Source organism: Musca autumnalis, unplaced genomic scaffold (assembly GCF_047663935.1).
Source record: "Musca autumnalis isolate F117 unplaced genomic scaffold, ASM4766393v1 scaffold_5, whole genome shotgun sequence".
Taxonomy (NCBI): Eukaryota; Metazoa; Arthropoda; class Insecta; order Diptera; family Muscidae; genus Musca; species Musca autumnalis.
In genome coordinates this window covers 113,621,049-113,640,714 of record NW_027412088.1, presented here as the reverse complement: position 1 = coordinate 113,640,714, position 19,666 = coordinate 113,621,049, and the positions used below count along the sequence as shown (strand labels likewise).

Sequence of the window (19,666 nt, the reverse complement as noted above, 5' to 3'; positions counted from 1 at the left end):
AGCATCCATCTGACTTCGATACATTCCTTACTGGTTTGTTTTGATGTCTACACGCAGAAAAATATATGTTAGAAATATGTTTGAATCCAAACAAATATTTGTTTGGGACTGGTTGCAAACAAATATATGTCTGGATCCAAACATAATTTGTTTGTGTCCAAACAAACATATGTTTGTAACATTTTGTAATATATCTCAATTTTATTTATTTGGTTACCAACATATTTTTTATGTTAGAACATATTTTTTATGGGTGGAGAGAGGATGTTTATCAAAGAGAGTAACAACAGTGCTCTCGCGGTTGCGGAATGCTGTTTTATAATAAAGAGCTGTGAGTACGTTACAATAGAACACGTAGAAGCGAAGAAGGGGGCTTCGGTGGCGTGTATGCGTCAAACACGTGTGTTTCTTGTTTTGTTGTTGTTAACCAACGTAGCAAGCGAAGAAGAAAAGAAAAAATGGTATGAATTATCTTGTTTTCTTTCTTCAGTTTTTTAAATATCATCGTATAGTGAAATGGTGTGTGAAGTGTATGTGAAATGGTAATAACGGTAAAAACCACGACGATATGATTAAAGCCAATCTTATAGAGAATTTTCATAGCTACAACATTTTCTTTAGTCCCATTTCGATAGGAATTGCGGATTACAAGCAAAATCGTGAAAACCTAAAATACCCTTAAAAATGCCAATTTGAATAGCAATTTATTTAAAAAGCGATTTTTTTATGTTTTTAGTTTTTCTCATCTATGAACATTGTAGTTTCAGAATCCGCAAAAACTTTCCAGGTGTAAGCACCTTCCATTTAAATGTGTTTCAAGAGCACCGTGTTGCCTTTCAATAAACAACCACCATTTATAAATGTGTGTATATAATGAAAATAGCCAGTGAGCGCTTACTGAGAGCAAGTGAGCATGCATTTTAATGTGTTTTACATTGAAATTTACGCTCCCTTGCTCTCAGTAACCGCCCACTGCACAGTGCTGGCACTTATATGGGAAGGTGTGACAAAAATACTTCTAAATAATATATCGAACTGAAATTGTTATCAATGGTTCATAATGGCCCAAAAGCACTCTAAGTAAAATATTGCGGTCCTAGGTCCAAAATTTCGCGTGGTTGCAATGTAATGAATCATTCTGAATTGAAGTATTTTACTGTTACCAACACATTTTCAACCGAATTTGCTGTAATCCAGTACCAAGAGTTTTTAATGCATAGTAAAAATTGAGAAAAATTGTCAGTATTGGTCCATTATTTGGTATACTCCCTGTATGACTTTTATATCGATGTATTTAGGCAGATGTCAACCAAATATTCTAAGCGAATATGTTTTTATAATGAACCCAGACTTCAGAACACCATCTTATAAAGAAATGTAATATCGGTCCACTTTTGACCACAGCCTCCATATAGGGTTACAATCCTTTTCTTGGTACATTACAAGATTTAACAACATTTTTCAGCAGAGTTACTTGTAATAATGTATTTTTGGTTCTCAGTGCGGGGAAAAATAGCACAAAAAACTTTATATTGAAACTACTCGTAAATAAAATTACTTAAAAATATTCCAAAAATATAAATTCAGCAACTAAGGTGAGTTAAACTTTTGGTCATAACTGCCAAAACCGCAAATTTCCGCAAAAAGTCTATACAGTTTTGAAATCTACAGCGCTATGCTTCAATTTGATAGTAGTGGCCATTCTTGCGAATTTTTGGAAAGTAAGTTAAACTTTAAGTAAATCCATGCATCTATATTGAATATTTTCATTTTGACCGATATTATAACCAAAATATATGGCAAACCTTGCAATTTAGAGGAATTTTTAAAACTAGAAAATTGAAGCTAAGGCAATTTACTAAATAATTCAACTTAAGTTAAGGCGTTAATAATAGTCATTTGTTTCATAAATTGGCTTAGAATATAACCATTTTTTCTCATTTTTTAATACAATTTTTTTTCTTCAAAATTAGTCATGTTTGTGAGGCTTTTTCTCCTTAAGAACCGCGAAAAATGGAAAAAATAAATTGAGTTTCGAAAAAGTTGGAATGTTTTGAAGCGATTTGCATTTTTACATTTTCAAACGATGTCATGAGTTTTTTGATTTTTGTCGTTGGGCGCATCCACTGTGCACTGGTGCATGTGTTTTTTTTTTTTGGCTTTTGGGTTTGTATTTGTTTACACCCAAACAAATAATTTATTTGCACCCAAACAAATAATTTGTTTGCACCCAAACATATAATTGTTTGCAGGATCCAAACATATGTTATGTTTGGGACTGCTTGCAAACAAATATATGTTTGCTGCAAAATATGTTTGGGGCATATTTTAGAGAGACCTTTTTTCTGTGTGTATGTCTATCCAAACAAAACAAGTTTGGAGTCTTTAAAAATATTACTTTCACAATAAAAGTTTTTGCTAAGAATGCCCTCCTTTCAATAAAATTATCACTTTAAACGTTAAGACAACCAGAAAAATCCTAACAATAAGAAAAGGAATGTTATAATAATGGAGGTATTAGTTTAATCGTTATTCCAAAATTTTTCATTGTAAACGTCATATAAAAACGTATCCAGAGCTATAACTTTTCTAATTGATATAATCATGATAAAATGAGAGTGGCGGACTTCAGGTCTTTACTCAGGGAAACTATATAATTTATACTGCCGCCCGATTTCATATTCATTTCAATGTTTGGCCGTATCACTGATCTATAAAAATTTAGAAATATATTTATGTATATTAAACCAACTCGTCAAAATAGGATTTTGGACTCATATCTTAATTTGTTTGGATGCTAGACTGATTACAGTAGACTAACAGACGTGTCTATATTGGAGATTCGTACTAGAAGGATAGTAAAACTACTAACATGTGCAAAACAAGTAAAGAGCGTAAGTTCGACCGTGACGAATTTGTTATACCCTCCACCATGAAATATTCTGAACTAATATGGAAAAATTAGTCTTCGTTCTGTTACGAAATTGTAGGTGGACAAGTTTTTTGACCGGCTAAACCTTTGTAAATCCCTTAAATCGGTTGATGGCATTATATGGGGCTTTACCAAAACGTGGACCTTGGTCTAACATTTTTAATAGGCCGAAAATTTAAATAATAATTTTCAAACACCTGAAATCGGACGGTACCGTTATATGTGGGCTTTATCGAAACGTATTCCTATGTCTACAATTTTTGGCGTGGAAGCTTTTCTGACTACTTTAAACCCTAAATTCCTAATTTCAGAAATTCAGCAAATTCAGACAAATAACTGAAATCGGGTGGTACCCCTATATGGGGCTTATACCAAAACATGAACATATGTATATGTAATATTTTTAATGCAGACGTTTTCTGAACACTCGGATCTCCAAATGCAAAATTGTAGCTAATTCGGTCTGGAAATGTAGCTAAAACTTCGGAATACCCGAAATCATGTGGTACCATTATATGGGTGCTATTTCAAAAGATGTACCTATGTGCACAATTTGTGCTAGATAGATGTTTTGATCACTAGGAACCCTAAGTTCTAAATTATAGCTAATTCGGTCTGAAAATGTAACTAAAAAAGCCAAAATAGCTGAAATCGGGTAATACACGCAGAAAAATATATGTTAGAAATATGTTTGGATCCAAACAAACTTATGTTTGGGACTGGTTGCAAACAAATATAGGTTTGCAACATTTTGTAACATATCTCAATTTTATTTGTTTGGGTACCAATATATTTTTATGTTAGAACATATTTTTTATGGGTGGAGAGAGGATTTTTGTTAAAGAGAGTTACGATTGCTTAGTGCTGTTTTATAATCAAGAGCTGTGTGTATGGTGTAATAGAAGACGCAGAAGCGAAGAAGGGAGGGTAAAAAATTTGTTTTTTCTTTGGTGGTGTGTATGTGGCCAAACACATGTGTTTCGTGCTTTGTTGTTGTTAACCAACTTTGCAAGCGAAGAGGAAAAGAAGAAAATGGTATAAATTGTGCTGTTCTTTTTGTTCAGTTTTCTAAATAGAATCGTTGAGTAAAGACGGCAAAGTGAGTGAATAAATCAGTGTTTGTGTTTTCTTAAAGAAATTGTGCTTTTTAGCAAATAAAAAGCCCAATACATTTTATAATTGGAAATGTTATATTTGAATCAAAAAGGTGAATGGAAATATTTTGACAAGGAAGAAATCGCATTTAATATTGGTAATAACATTAATACATTTTTCATATAGGGTAAGTGCACCAAAAGTCGGCCACTTAATTTGTTGTTCCTATTTTATTTATCACATGCAGATCATTAGTTTTATTAATTTTTGTGGAACTATGTTAAAGTGGTCTTGTTTGAGTATAAAAATAACTGTGTTCTTATCTATCGACGTTTATATAAAATGTGGCCAAATACTGGAACCGGCCAACAATAGGAGCGTTTACCCTACATGCATATATTTGAAACGTGGATGTACCTATTTATTACATTATATAATCATTTAATTTCAGATGCCGATTTCCTGTTGATGGTTTCAATTTTGAGGAGAATGGGTTTTATTTTAATTTTTTTTTATGTTTGGTATTTCTATACATTTCAATAAAAAAAACACCACCAGCGTAAATTTACTCTCGGTCACCACCAGCTAGAGTCTACACAGCTTGTGAGCGAGAGTAAATTTACTCTCACAGGAGAACCATTGCTTACTCTGGTGTATGTGTTTTTGTGGATTTTGGATTTGTGTTTATATTTCATCTAAAGAAATATTTGTTTGCACCCAAACAAATATTTGTATGTACCCAAACAAATATTTGTATACTCCCAAACATATATTTGTTTGTAGGTTGAAAACAAATATATGTTTGCTGCAAAATATGTTTGGGACATATGTTAGAGAAGCCTTTTTTCACCGTGTACCGTTATATGGGGGCTGTACCAAACATGGACAAATGTCCGACCGACTATATGGTACCCTACATGGAGAACTTTGTTGACCACAGAGAATTTTAACTCTCAAATTACAGCCAATTTAGGCTGAAAATATAGTACTACTTTTAAATTGTACGGTACCGTTATATGGGGGCTATATCAAAACATACCCCTATTTACAAAGTTTTTGGTAGATAAGTTTATTGACCACTAGGAACCCTAAATGCCAAATTATGGCTAAATCGCTCTGAAAATGTAGCAAATAATGCTAAAATAACTGAAATCGGGCGGTAAAGTTGTATGGGGCCTGTATGGCCAAGACATGGGCCTATGTTATAACCTGTTTATGGACCTAGGTGACTTTCGATCTGGAAACCCTCCTGATCAAGTTATCTTGCAGATAATATTTATAGTGTGATGGCAGTCCATCCTTGTGAACAAAAAAAACGCATATAACGTCTCAGTTTTCAGGTATTCCCGGTTTGATAACTATAGGTTTATATGTAATATGACCTGGTATTCGCGTGGTCCGTATGGTAATCTCTTAGTTGGCATATTATATACCTAATATTGTTGATACTTGTTAGTGTATTAACCACATTATGAATAAAGTGCATACAAAGTCATGATTTTCAAGTATTTACCGAAAAGATGGGGTATTTTGAAACCCCCATTATATTTCGAAAATATAAAATTTAGTTATTGCTTTTGGTTGTTATTGTTGTACTATTTGGGTAAATTTTTTATTTATACATTCTATTTTGTCTTAAAGTCGACCAACTATTTTTTTTTGCAAAAAACGAAATTTTATCACGTTTGTCTGTCTTTTTCATAAATTAATACAAAAAAATCCTTTTCATGGTTTGAAGTGCCAAACTGTATGTGAATAGTGACTTGAACAATATATTATTAGAGTTATAATTTCAAATCTTTGTTAAGGTAAGTAAGTAAGAATTGATTATGTTATTTGTATTTTTATTGTGTAATTTTTCTTTGAAAGTATAGAAGTATTATTGATACTATTACCAAAAAGTACCGTGGTTTTGGTTGCATTTCACTAATGTGTGCCTGTGTGGAATAATTTTTCAAAACATCCAATTTTTTCCATCAACATCCCTATTTTGGAAATTACACATTCATTCTCTCAATATTTGTCCAATTCAATTTTGTGTTTCTGATTGAGACAACATCGCTTTTCCTTGATGATGACAAAGAAATACCCTCCCTGAAGGAAAAGTATCCATACGGGACAGACAGACGTGTGTGTCTCCCTTTACTGTGAATGAACTCTTGCTATAGAATAGCCCATATGCTCAGGGAATACAATCACGACGTTGATGGCTGGTGCTCAATAAACTATCGCTGCGTTGTGCATAAAATGAAGGCAGCAGCATTGTAGAGCAACAGCGGACACCAACCATATCCACAAATGCAGGCAGGCAGGCAAACAGGCAGGCAGGCACACCCACCAACACACTGGCAGCACAGTGCCATGTAGCGGCAACTCGACAACGCCAAACAAGAAAATAAGCGGAGCTTAGGGCCTTCCGTCTTCGAGCAGAGCAAATGGTGTTTATTTTGATTTCGGTTGCCGGCGAAGCAAGTAGCACTGTGTCAGAGAACGGGCGGATAAACGCGTGAATACAACAAAAACGACGACGACAACTACTTTAGAACAAGGCACAAGAAAAAAAAAAGAACCCCAGATACAGATAAACAACAACATAATAAAAACAAAATACATACACATTCAGTCACACAAAGTGGAGTGAAAAAAGCATCTGAAAGATACGATACGGCCAGATAAAGGAATATTAACGCACCGAATTGAAATCACAAGCAACAGCAGCAGTAGCAGTATTTTACTGCATGTAAAAACAAATACAAAACGAAAACGACAACGAAATTATTAAATAAAATCTAACTAAATTGTAAAACGAGAAAATAATAATCCACATCCGATGCGAGTTTAAGCAACGAAGAAAAAACAGAAAATAACGAACGACTCTTCTGCATATCATTCAAACCGCGGTGCTTTATTAACGGCAATACTAAATATATTCCACATATAATATAAAAATTTCAAATATTGTATTATTTGTGTATACAATCATGTTGCTATGTGTGTGTATCCAGTGCAATGTAGTGTTTTAGTCTTAACTTCTAAAGGAAAGGAAAATTATTATTCCAACAACAAGAAGCAAACCACTGGAAATTGTGATAATATTTGAGTGGAAAATGTAGAGAGGGAATCATGTCCCCTTTGAAAAGTTATAAAGTCCAATCTAGTAAGCAGTGAAATAAAGTGAATGACGGATAAGAAGTGACAAAAATAAAATCTAAAATAAATAAATCCGAATTCGAAGATAGATTGCCACCAATCAAGCAGCTACTTAGCTAGCCCTTATCAGAAAAAAGAAGAAATAGATGAAGAGAAAAAGTAAACCTCATTTCTAAAGAAACCCATACATAAGTTTTGTGTGTCACTTATCAATCAATAACCCCACAACGACGAAAATGTCTTCCCAAATCAGTCCAGTGCTGTGTCTAGTGTTAAGTTGCCTCTTTGGTAGTTTATTAACCCCGGTGTATACCTTTAACTTTGCTCCCAAGCCCCAAGTGATTATTGGTGCGCCACAATTGAAGTTCTTCCAGCCGCAAGTTCGCAGCTCATATTTTGGATATTCGTTGGTTATACGCCCTACAAGGTAAGACAACTGATTGTCACAATCATAGAGTACATAAACACATACACAAGTAGTTAGAGTTGTACGAACAACAACTCCACTTCGGTCTAATTAACGCCAGCCAATACAAAATATCCACGAAAAAACAGTTAGTTTACATTCAAACAAAGTATTTAGCATGTCGTAAAACTCAAATAAATCTATTAGCGCTTAGCAATTGTACGTGAAGCGACAAAATATTTAAACAAATTATTATCACTTTAGTAGTGGCAATGCAACCAACAAACAACCACAGACTGATGAACAAAAAAAGTAAAGTTGAAGAGTTTCTATTTTCGATTTTTTGAGGTTTGTTTTGACAAACAAAAACTTGGAGTGTGAAGGGAAAGCGGTCATCTAGTATGTGGTGTGTTGTGGGGTGACACCGCGCACTGAAGTGCCCCCCACAATCAAATTTATAAGAAAACACCACAGTTGGTTTATCTAATTTCTGTTCGAATATACCTATAAATAAAACGCCCACCTCCGATCACATGTTGATTAAAATGCTGCATCGTTGTAGAGAAAATCTTGTTTTCTTTACAATGTGTGATAATTTGAAATTCGAATCGGTCAAAAATTAATTTGCATAAATTTATTTTTCTCATAGTTTACAAAAGTTTGTTATCTTTGTTATGTGCAATGGTAGCAGTCGTTATATTCAAGTTTTTTAAATTGTAATTTATTCAGCAGCATTGTATTTTGCAATACAAGATGACTGTGATTAATTTTCAATGTTTTGGTAACGTTGATTATGCCCATTTAAGATTGAAATAATGATTTGGACAAATTATTTTTTGAAAAATAGTGTAATATAAAACGCCTGGTCAATAATGCCAGACGTAATAGATCAGTAGTCCATCGATTTAAATTAAACTAGAGATTATGTTTTCGTCATACAGTTTGTCAAGAAATTTTATTTAATAAAGTTATGTTATTAATATGTAATTCGAAACATTTTCATTGTAAATTTTAACATCCATTTGTAATTCAAAAGATTTCAGTTGTAGTTCGAGAATTCCATTTGTAATTCGAACTATTCCATTTGAAATGTGAATTTTTCATTTGTAATTCGAATTATTCTATTTTTAATAAGAACAATTCCATTTCAAATTTGAATTATTCCATTTGAAATTTGAATTTTCACAAATTCCTTTTTATGTGATTCGAAGTATTCAATTTTTTATACGAATTATTACATTTGAAATTCGAATTATTCTATTTGCAACATTTTATTTGTAATTCGAAAAACCAAATATAAAAGCAATACAAAAAAAATGTTTCGAACTTCAAATAGAATAATTCGAACTTCAAGTGGAAAAAATGAATAACAAATGGAATAATTAAAAAAATAAAATTAAATAATTTGAATTTCAAATTCAATGTAACGAATTACAAGGAGGTTTCCCGAATTACAAATGTATTTCTCTTTAAAGTTGTATCAAGTTATTGTAACTTTTACAGTGGTTTGAACACAAACACGAATAAATATGCAGATAAAACTATACTTCTTCTTTTAAAATTGAAAACAACAAAACATAAATTAAACTGAATTACTTTACAAAAACAGTGATTAGGAGGGTTGGCGTTTTTTATTTGGGATGACGACTTCTATTTTGTTTTTCAAAATAGTCAGGCTTAATCCCATAGTCGTTGTTTTAATATTTTATTAAAACAACTTTAATTTATTAGTGGGAAAAAATTGGCGATGTTTACCAAGGGGTAAGGCAGGAAAGACTATAGTTTCAGTTCTCGCCACAGTTCTTCATCAGTTCCCTTGTTTCTTGTTTTTCAACAAGAAGATTTTTATACCCAAGTGTCAATTGCCCTCTCAAATAGATACGTGTGCAAAGAAACACTCTTATCGAGAATTTCTTTGGCACTACCTAAACTCGAGCATCTTCACTTGCAAACAAAACCAAATCTTTCCCACTGCTATGCGTTCGTTGATTCTCAGCGAAAAACACGTAACTAATATGTTGGTATTGCATACTACAGCAATAATCAACATTTCGACAGTGCTCGGTCTCACAATTAGGAGGGTTGGCGTTTTTTTCCCTGCCTTACCCCTTGGTAAACATCGCCAATTTTCCCCACTAATAAATTAAAGTTGTTTTAATAAAATATTAAAACAACGACTATGGGATTAAGCCTGAGTATTTTGAAAAACAAAATAGAAGTCGTCATCCCAAATAAAAAACGCCAACCCTCCTAATTGTAAGACCGGGCACTGTCGAATTGCCTTAGGCAATTGGAATAGAAATCGAATTAATTAATTCTTCCGAAATTGTATAGAGGTTTCGGACATTCGCATTTTGGTTTATTAGGTAGTTACAGAATCGCGCAGCGTTATTTGAGCCTAACTAAAATAGTGTTTTTTATGTGTACAACATATTACTCAAGTGAGTAAATGTGAGAAAACAAAGGCGCAGCTAAATGCGAGAAGAAAAAATAGGTTAATCTCCCACAATAAAACAAATATAGGTTTCTATGGCAAATAACGTTATTGATTTGTACCCATTTATTTTGATTCTTTCAACTATTGGTGTCTCAAGTATTTACTTAAATATTGTTATTTTTTATTCTATGACTAAGCAATTTTCAACGAAATCGTCAATTTACTGACCAATTAAAAACATAAATCAAATGTAATTAAAAAATTGTAGCAATTGGTATTCACATGACGCTCTGATATTTTATATGTTTAAAAATATATTAAAAGAAAATATAAAATTGAATCTTAAAATACATATGTATATTGAAATTAAAAAGTTAAATCGCCGCTAAGTTCGGCAGGGACGAAATTTTTATAATCTCAATGATAAGGAAGCACACAAATCTTTTATTTAAGAAGTAGCAATGGCCTGTAAATGCATATATATATATATATATATATATATGTACATATGTATGTATGTGCTCACAAAAATCACAGAAGGAACAAGGCAGACTTCCCTCATATTAAAGAGTTCTTATTTGCTCAATAATGTGGGATCTACTTTTAATAGCCGAGTCCAAACTGCGTGTCTTTAGACCCACAATTCTCAGGAATTTCTGCCTATATAAGGGACCACCATTGAAAGTGCGAAGTATAGAACCCGGGCATTCAGTGGGTAATGCGGGCGTGCAGACTAGGGTTATGACTTTTCGACATTTTTTCTCAAAAATATTAATTACTAAAATACGATTATTCCATTGAAATATAAAAATAGTTCACGCACAAATCGATTTTAAAAATATATTTAAAAAAGAAATGTTTGAAAGTTATTTTCTGTTGCAGGAATGAATAAATTTAAGCCTACTACCAACTAAAATAACGTTTATTTCATTCAAATATTGGAAAAGGTCATGCACATTGATTTTTTAATTAATTATTTCTTTGAAAAAAAGACGTTCACGACATTTTTATGATTTTCAGAATTAAAAAAATTAGTGAGAAACAAATGTTATGTCAGTTTGGTTATCTCATGTGACTCTACTATTTATTTTAAATTATATATCAGCTTACAGTGGCTTCGAATATTGCCCATAATTCTGATAAATTCAAATTTTAATCATTTTGTGCGTGAGGTTTTTTCATCGAATCACCTTATACCTAAGATTTTATGTAATCTTATATAGAAACTAATCTCGCTATGATACAGGCATATGAGGTTGTAAAAAAGTCATAACCTGTATAGTACCTGTACCATGTTGAGCCACATGGACAATTTTGTGCAAGATGTATGTATTTCAATCAATCAAAGTTCAGGTATTTCGATAGGCTAAAATCTAAAAAATACCATAATCGGTTCGAAGCGTTCTAAGAGGACTATAAGAAATCGTAGGGCAATATTAACAATCTATTGCAAAGAAAACAAGAAACCCCGAGGGAGAACCAAATGAGAATTTTTATACATTGCTGATATATCAAAATACGATCTTACTTGTACAAGGACGTACCTTTAGAACATCAAATGTTATTTTAAACTATGCCGATTGGATAATGAGAACGGTTTCAATGTATAACAAACGGAATGAAAAATTTAATGATAGAGGGCATAGAAAGCACAGTTTTCTAACTAAAGAATTTTTGGAGTAGCAAATATTTATTTACGAAATAAACAAATACTAAAATGAACATTTTTATTTTAAAGAAGCTTTGGAAATGATTCAAAAGTATTACGCATTTTAGATTTGTGTCAAGAGCCAAGACGTTTGTATATACAGTTGGTCTACACAGTACACGATTTGAACAAATTTCAAAGCAAAAAATATTTTCTTGGCACTTTGAAATAATGGTTTTTAAAAACATCTACACTTATTGTTTTGGCAATTGGTAGTTAATGTTTCCCATAAACATAATTTTTCAAAATTTTCAAATAATTCTTTATTCTCCTATAAATTAGGTACTTCACATCGTACTGCACTTGAAATGCAATAAAAAAGCTGACATTAATATTCACTGAATTCGAATCGTATTGATGTTGTCATTGGGAAATAATATTTTATTGTCGAATTAAAATAAGCCTTTAAATGACATTCTCAGCTATATAAACATAAAAATGCCATTATGTTGCAGGCACTTAAAATAAATCGTAAAGTATTAAGAAACGCTTAAGGAATGGCCCATTCTTTGTTCCCGCTCAGCTGTCTGCAGTTTTGTTTATATTTTTATATTTATCATCACCAACCGCCACTCAACATAAAGATTTTGTGGCATTTTCAATTCTACACTTTAATGTGTTTAAGATTTGAATATATTAATTTGGTTTTTGGTTTGCCAAAGTTTCTTATTTCGTTTAAAGTTTTTTTGTTTTTGTGATAATATTCCCATAGAGTTGGGCCACTCCTCAGCCAGTTTTTCAAGCTAATGGTAAAACTAGATTCAACAACAAAGAGCGATGCAAATCGTAAAGTTTTTTGTTTGCCTTAACAAACTTCAGTTGATATGGGTGAAACTAATGTAAGTTGAAATGGAATTATGTGCGATATATGGGCAATATGTACCAAATTGTTGAATTATTGCTAATGAATTGTGTTAAAATTGTTTAGCTAATGTGCTGTATGTTATTTTTTAACATTTACATTATTAGAAAGGAAGTCTTAAATGAGAAAAAAAAAACTTTTACAAAAAACAAGACTGTCTAAAGAGACCGTACTTTTTATATGGTAAAACTAGCAACATGTTGTTAAGATAAATTGTGGACAAACCTATATTTTTAGCAGAAATTACAAAATCAATCTACGTATTTGCAAGAAAATTCTTGCAGGTTCAGAAAAACTGTTTTAATGTGTGTAAAACCAGAGAGTTTTTATAATTGCTCTTACTTGGTGCCGGTCCACACTAGAGCGATTTCAATGTAATAATTTTATGAAATTAGGCGTTCTTAGATCGAGTTCCATACTAAAGTAATTATATAATATGAAATTGCTGCAGTGGGGAACTCGATCTAAGAACGCCTAATTTCATGAATTGCTTTCATTGAAATCGCTCACGTGTGAACCGAGGCTTACATTAACTTCGTGAATTTCAGTTGAATTCTTATGGAAATGATTTCATCAATCACACTAATTCTTGAACTCTGTTTGTCATAAAATTTGGTAAATCTTACTTGTTTCAATACAGAATAACCTCTATACCGGTATTTTTGTAAACTTATGCTTTACCTTTCCGGAACCCAAAATGTAAAGTTTTTAATGTAGAATGTGGTTTATGTCTTTAAAATACAAGAACCAGGAGCTAACATTATATGAGGGCTTAGTATTGCCCTCGATATGACTAATTTTGAGTATCAAACATCTTAAGACTAATATTAAATTCAAAGTTCTTGTTGCTGGTGAAGTATGCACAGTAAGCTAAATAGTGTTATTCATTACAGAATTGGAACTTTTTCTGACTCTAGCGTCAAATTGTTTTTATTAGATACGTCTTATGGAATTTAAGACCGTCGCGGACCTTAAAATATGTTATTCTGTCATTTTAATTAGGTAAGGATTTGAAATAGAAAAAATTATTCGCATTAAGGCTCATTTATAGGCAGTGAGCAGCGGTCCATAGTTTGGTATCAGCATGGGGCACACCTGATCCTGGTGTTGAAGTTTGTAAACAACATGTATATATTCGATAAGTATAAACACCCAACAAAAATTCGGATTCATTAATCATTATATAACCCATGACAAAGTAATGTAAACAAGTTACTTTCTCCATTACCAGTAAGCTGAAAAAAAGGATGTTTTATTAAACAAACCTACTTTTTTTACTCCTTACTTAGTACGGTGGCACAGAGCTACAAATCCGAAGGTTATATGTTCAACGCTAAAGCATGCACACATGTAAACTTTTAAACAACCCTTGATATTCGTACCCGGCTACAAATCAGAAGTTCGCATGACTAATAGACAGCGGAATCCTATGCAAATGTATATATGGTTAGGATAGTCGTAGAGAAAATCTGATTAGACAGAAACTAGTTTTATCACAAAATAAAACGAATTAGGCCCAGAAATTTTTATTTGCATAAAATGAGCCTATGCAAAACCATATTCAAAGATTTGTGGCCTAAGTATCCCACCGAAATGGCTGAAATTTGGTATTAAGTCTTCGTTGGGGGAATAAAACTTTCCACCTGAAATTTGTCGGTATAGGTCCACGTCTTCATATAGCCCCCATAGAACGGTACCTCCCGATTTTCCCTATTTTGAAGGTTGCGGCCTCATTATCCCACCGAAATTACTGAATTTTGGTATTTAATCTTTGTCCACATCTTCATATAGCTCCCATAGAACAGTACCTCCCGATTTTCTGCATTTAGAACGTTGTGGCATCAATATCCCTCCGAAATGGCTTACATTTGGTACTAAGTCTTCGTTGGAGAATAAAACTTACCACTTGAAATTTGTCGGTATAGGTCCAGGTATTCATATAGCAACCATGAAACGATACCTCCCGATTTTCGGTATTTTGAAAGTCGTGTCTGTGGTTAAACTTTTCTCTATTTTATTGACTTGTCTGAGGGGAATTTTAAACAGAATAAAATTTACACTTTAAAATGTTTGAAGATATTATTGAAATATTGTTTGCATACGAAAATATGTAAAATGCATAAATATGTAAAATGCATATGCAAAAAATAATATTTGCATAAGTTTTGCATATGCATAATTAATGCATTTTACATATGTTTGCATATGTGATATATTTCGATTGCAATTTAGTCAGAAGCCAAAAATATGCCCAGCCCCAAAATTTTATATTAATCGGATCAAAAATAGAGGTTGCATAAAATTTCGCTGTCTAATGATTAAATGCAGAAGAGAGAAAAATAAAATAAAAAATTGAAGTGTGTTGAAATTGAAACCGAATTGCTCTTCAACTGTTCTAAAAATATAACATATGTTTTTTTTAGCTTATATTGCAACTTCTAGTAGCCATAGAATAACTAGTTATTCAATGCGGCATTCCCTTGTTAAAATAATGGGTTAGCAGAGGGTTTTGTATGTAGTTACGACTACCAAAAAGTACTATACAAATTCATTATTTGGTAATTATTTTTTCTGGGTACGTTATCTCATATCAGAGTGTATAGTCACTAAATGAAGGTAGAAGGTCAGTTTCAGTTATCCCAGTATTTGGGATGATACTTCCTCGAATTGAAAGACCCTACGCTCCCTCTTCCTCTGGCTAAACATTAAATTATTGCCGAAACCGTTTAGTGCTTTATTAAACATACCAACTACATAGTTCATTTGAACGATTCACCGAAAAAGCCTATGAACTAGTTTAATCTGCATATGTACTTCGTTTTACTTCAGCTCGTTAGGCTGAAAGATGGTATGAGCTATGGGCATACATCAATTATCTTTTACATGTGCAGTGCTACTAATCCTAAGAGCGGTATACTACATATGCACTAAATGACAATAATGAACTAGACTAATGAACCAGTTCACTCATGTATCGAATATTTTTCTCCTTATCCTGCAGTCAATAAGACAAACTTACACTTCACTAAGGCTCGATGGTGGCTAGAGAACTGAGAACAATTTACAGTCGAACGTCACTATAACGTATCACTTGGGGACCGACGAATTACTACTTTGTAGAGAAAATTCGTTATAGAGAATTTATTTTGTCTGAGAACATCCTCCTGTGCTTTAAAAACTACTGCGTTATAGAAAAGTATTTGTTACAGGGAAGTTCGTTATAGAGAATTTCGACTGCATAGACATTCTATGTTTTTATAGGATGGATACAGGTGAAGTATTAGCCTAGAAGCCATTTTAGTAAGATTTCGCTCAACTAACTTATGTTCCGGCCAGGGTATCAACAAATATATAATGAAGTGTTCCAGTATACCATAACTATGACCTTACTGGTCTCGATCTTAATGTGTGTTGTCAGATGCAGACTAGCAACCCACAAAGAGTCCGACGCTGCTGGATTTGTTTGTAGAATAAACTTCTGAAAAATACTGTTTTTTACTATGACATGCGAATTTGCGAAAGTAGACAGGATGTGTCGTTAAGTGGTTTTACATGTTTCTCGCCTTGAGAGCTCAACCAATGGGTACATCATTGCACGGGAGCAGCGATATCATGGGTCGGCCAGCGCCTCTTTGGGTTTGCTTAAGAGCTCCTAGGAAGTGGTTGCCCTCGACATCGCAGTCACCAAATTGGATAAGGTCTTTCATTCATCGTATTTAACACTACTACCAGTTTTAAATCCATACAAATCGGGGCTCAGTGCGTAATAAATTAGGCAAATAGCTACAATAATGGATGGCTAAAATTACTTGGTAATAATAGCCTTATCACTGCTGGGTGCGAGGCCTATTCCTCTCTCCCCTCTGAAATCTGTGATGGTATGGAGATTTGGTTACACAATTATCTAGTCTACATACGATGCCCACATGACTGGGGGATTGGTAAACTCCTGTTAGACTGGGGTTCGCAGCGTTGTTAAGCCCTTTAATACCTTTGCTGTGTTATTTCCTTCTGTCAAGAACTTTTTTGCGGAGTATATGAATATGATATGATTCCAACGAATTGAAATCATTTCATTGAATTTCTTATTCATTGGATTCCATGCATGAGTGAATGTAAAATTTGCACACTTTTTCTTGAAAACAAAACTATTTGAAAAACTTTTATATGATAAATATACTACATACATACGAGTATGTAGATGAAACATAAATGATGACAATAAAAGGAAAAACTCCCTTTCACATTGTGATGTATTTGCTCTTTATATTGTCTTAATGCTTCCTGTATATACTATAATATAAACATTTATTGAATGGAACTGTATTAGTTTCGTCCCTTTTGTAATTTGTACAATATAACAAATCGTGAATACGGAATTTAATATGGGCAAATTTGGTTCATATCAACTAACTTGGTCAATTTGCGCATTTTACCCTCAATCGGATGTTCTATGTATACATAACAAAGTTCTGGAAGAAACAGTGTGAGTGAGTTTTGCACCCCACCCTATTGTGGTGGAGGGTACATACAAACAAAAAAGAATAATAAAATCCAAAAAGGGAAAAAATCATCCCTCTGTCTTGCCACATAAAATTGGATACGATAAACCACAGTACGATGCCATGTGTTACTGTGGATACCGAAAAATAGGCATTGTTGTGTATTTCACATTTCCCGAGGCAAAGTAAACAAAGAATGCACCCGATTAACACCAACACTTCCACCACCACCAGCACAACCATTGATATTGATTGGCAAAGGGAATATTGCCTAAATATGTATGTTACTCATCATCTTGCCCAGCTACATTGCCAAACATTTAGTTGGCCCACACATTTTGTTGATTTCCCATATAGACCTTTATAATCCATTAACAGAACAGAATTTTTCAAACAAAATTTCACTATTCATGTTGTAAATTACAAAAAAAGGAAAAAAGACCGGCCGGCTGCGTATGCAAGCGATATGTGGCATTATGGTCACTGTGGCCCAGCACACATCGATGCTTGTCTACGGCTCGCGAGCAATAATATTGCAACTAATTGCTTTTAAATTTGATTAAATTTTATTATTGCGTGTGTCTGTTGTCGGCCGTTGTGTATGTCCATTTTTGACTTTTGATGTTGGCCAGAATGTTTTATTTTTTGAATTTTTCATTCAATTAACTTTAAATGCGTGTGACAGGGCCACCACACAAAGGAAAGGAAGGAGGTGGAGTTTTTATAAAATTAACATTAATAAACATAATTAAATATAAAAAATGTATGACTGGCGTCTGTGTGCTTCCACGAAACCATCAATTAATTATTATAACAAATATCAGCAACAATAATGTTTATGAAAGTGATTGCAAAAACGTCATAAATTAAATTGTGGCATTTTTTCGCAAAGTGGAAGCTATGCAGAATGCGATATGATGCTGGTTAAATGGAATTTACGAGTGTTTTGGAGTAATCCGGTGATATTTCTCCTATTGGACTCGTAATAAAACTTTCGGGTAATTTTGTCCTAAAATGGGCCTTCATTAAACATTCTCTCAATTTTTTCTGTAAGTACTTAATGGATTTGAATTCTAGAGACTACTGATTGATCCTAGATAAATAGGAGTCAAATATAACAACACGTTATTCATAAACATGGTCGAACGCTTCAGATCCCTGCCCATATGTTACATACACCTTCACCTTTGGGTTAGCCCCATTCTTTTACATCTGGGTCTTTAATATGGAGTCAACATGAGTGGAAGATATGGTACTCATATCCCTTTATTCGAACCCTGTTACTGTCATGTTTGTATGTGTAAAGTTTATTTTGACGCTCTCTGTATGTATCAATACTATCTAAGCAAAATTAAATAGAATTTGTTCAATTTGAATCAGTGATTTCAGAACCAGACTTCAAGGAGTTTAAAGAGTCACGAAAAAACCATTCGATTGATCACATTTTAATATTTGCTCCACATCATGAGTTTCAATTAGTCGCATAAAGTATTTATATGCTCGCAAAAGTAAACAAATTAAAAGAAGAGCAAAATACTAATAATCATAGAAGCTTTGATGTTGGAAGCACTGACTGATTATTTTGCTCTGATGAAATAGTTATCAAAAATACGTGTTTAGCAAATCTGAATATAATAGCAAAAATTATATTAAAGTTCGATAAGTAGAAGAAAAATAAGTCAGCTGCTGCCAAATTTTATCAAATTATAAACTCATTTTAATTGTTTAGGAAATAATTTAATGTCTACTCTGTCGATACCCAAAAAATCCATTATTTTGATTGTGCCAATTCCAGAAATATTAGTGAACGCATTAAATCATACATGCACTGTACACTAGGTGTACTAAGCCCATGTTAAAATCATGATTTTTTTCGCGCCGTATGAAAGGCGCCAAAAATCACCTGAATTCAATTACTTCTTTGGCATCAAATATTTTGTTGGGATGTCTTCTCCAAAAACCATAGCTTCTTGTTCAGTATTTCTTTTCTAATAAACTGTTATCAAATGGATAAACGACAAAAGTGTCACTCCCAAAATGTTCAAATGTGTGCCTGATAGATTTTTCAAACACAAAACAATGATGCATTAGATAATTTCATCTCTGTCTGGAACAACAACATCTTTTCTTTTTTTGTTTAGCCCCATCCATGAACAAACAGATCCAATGACAAATTCAGTGTCATTCGTTTCATTTTCCAAATCAATTCAATGACAATCTTCTCCCCATATCCATCCATTAAAAATGGAAATAAAAATTAACAAACAAAAAATATCAGATATGTATTCCCCGATCGGGGGAAGAAAAGACAATAAATAAAGCTGCCAAGAGTTTTTATTACCACCGACAAAACTCATGTTTTATCAGATCAACAGTGACACAGACATACATACATGCATAGAAAACATACGTATGTGTTAAAAACATATGGGAGTGTGTGCATTGACCGTTAAACACAACATCATCATGTGACGTCTGGTGCAACATGTCATTTTCAAGAAACACATTTGAACATTGGAACGAACAAACGCGATGGACAAATCGATTTGGTAAAGGCGATGAAATGGAAAATGC

At 33.0% G+C, this 19,666-nt stretch overlaps 1 protein-coding gene across 1 annotated transcript in view; it reads left to right on the top strand.

Moving 5' to 3' along the window:
* The first annotated feature begins 6,315 nt into the window (after positions 1-6,315).
* LOC141406847 (integrin alpha-PS3-like) overlaps positions 6,316-19,666 on the top strand; it is a 50,676-nt gene continuing 37,325 nt past the window's right edge. The window contains exon 1 of the mRNA XM_073992957.1: positions 6,316-7,604. Coding sequence (XP_073849058.1) covers positions 7,414-7,604 — 191 coding nt within the window. The 5' untranslated portion in view covers positions 6,316-7,413. The remainder of the gene's footprint in view (positions 7,605-19,666) is intronic.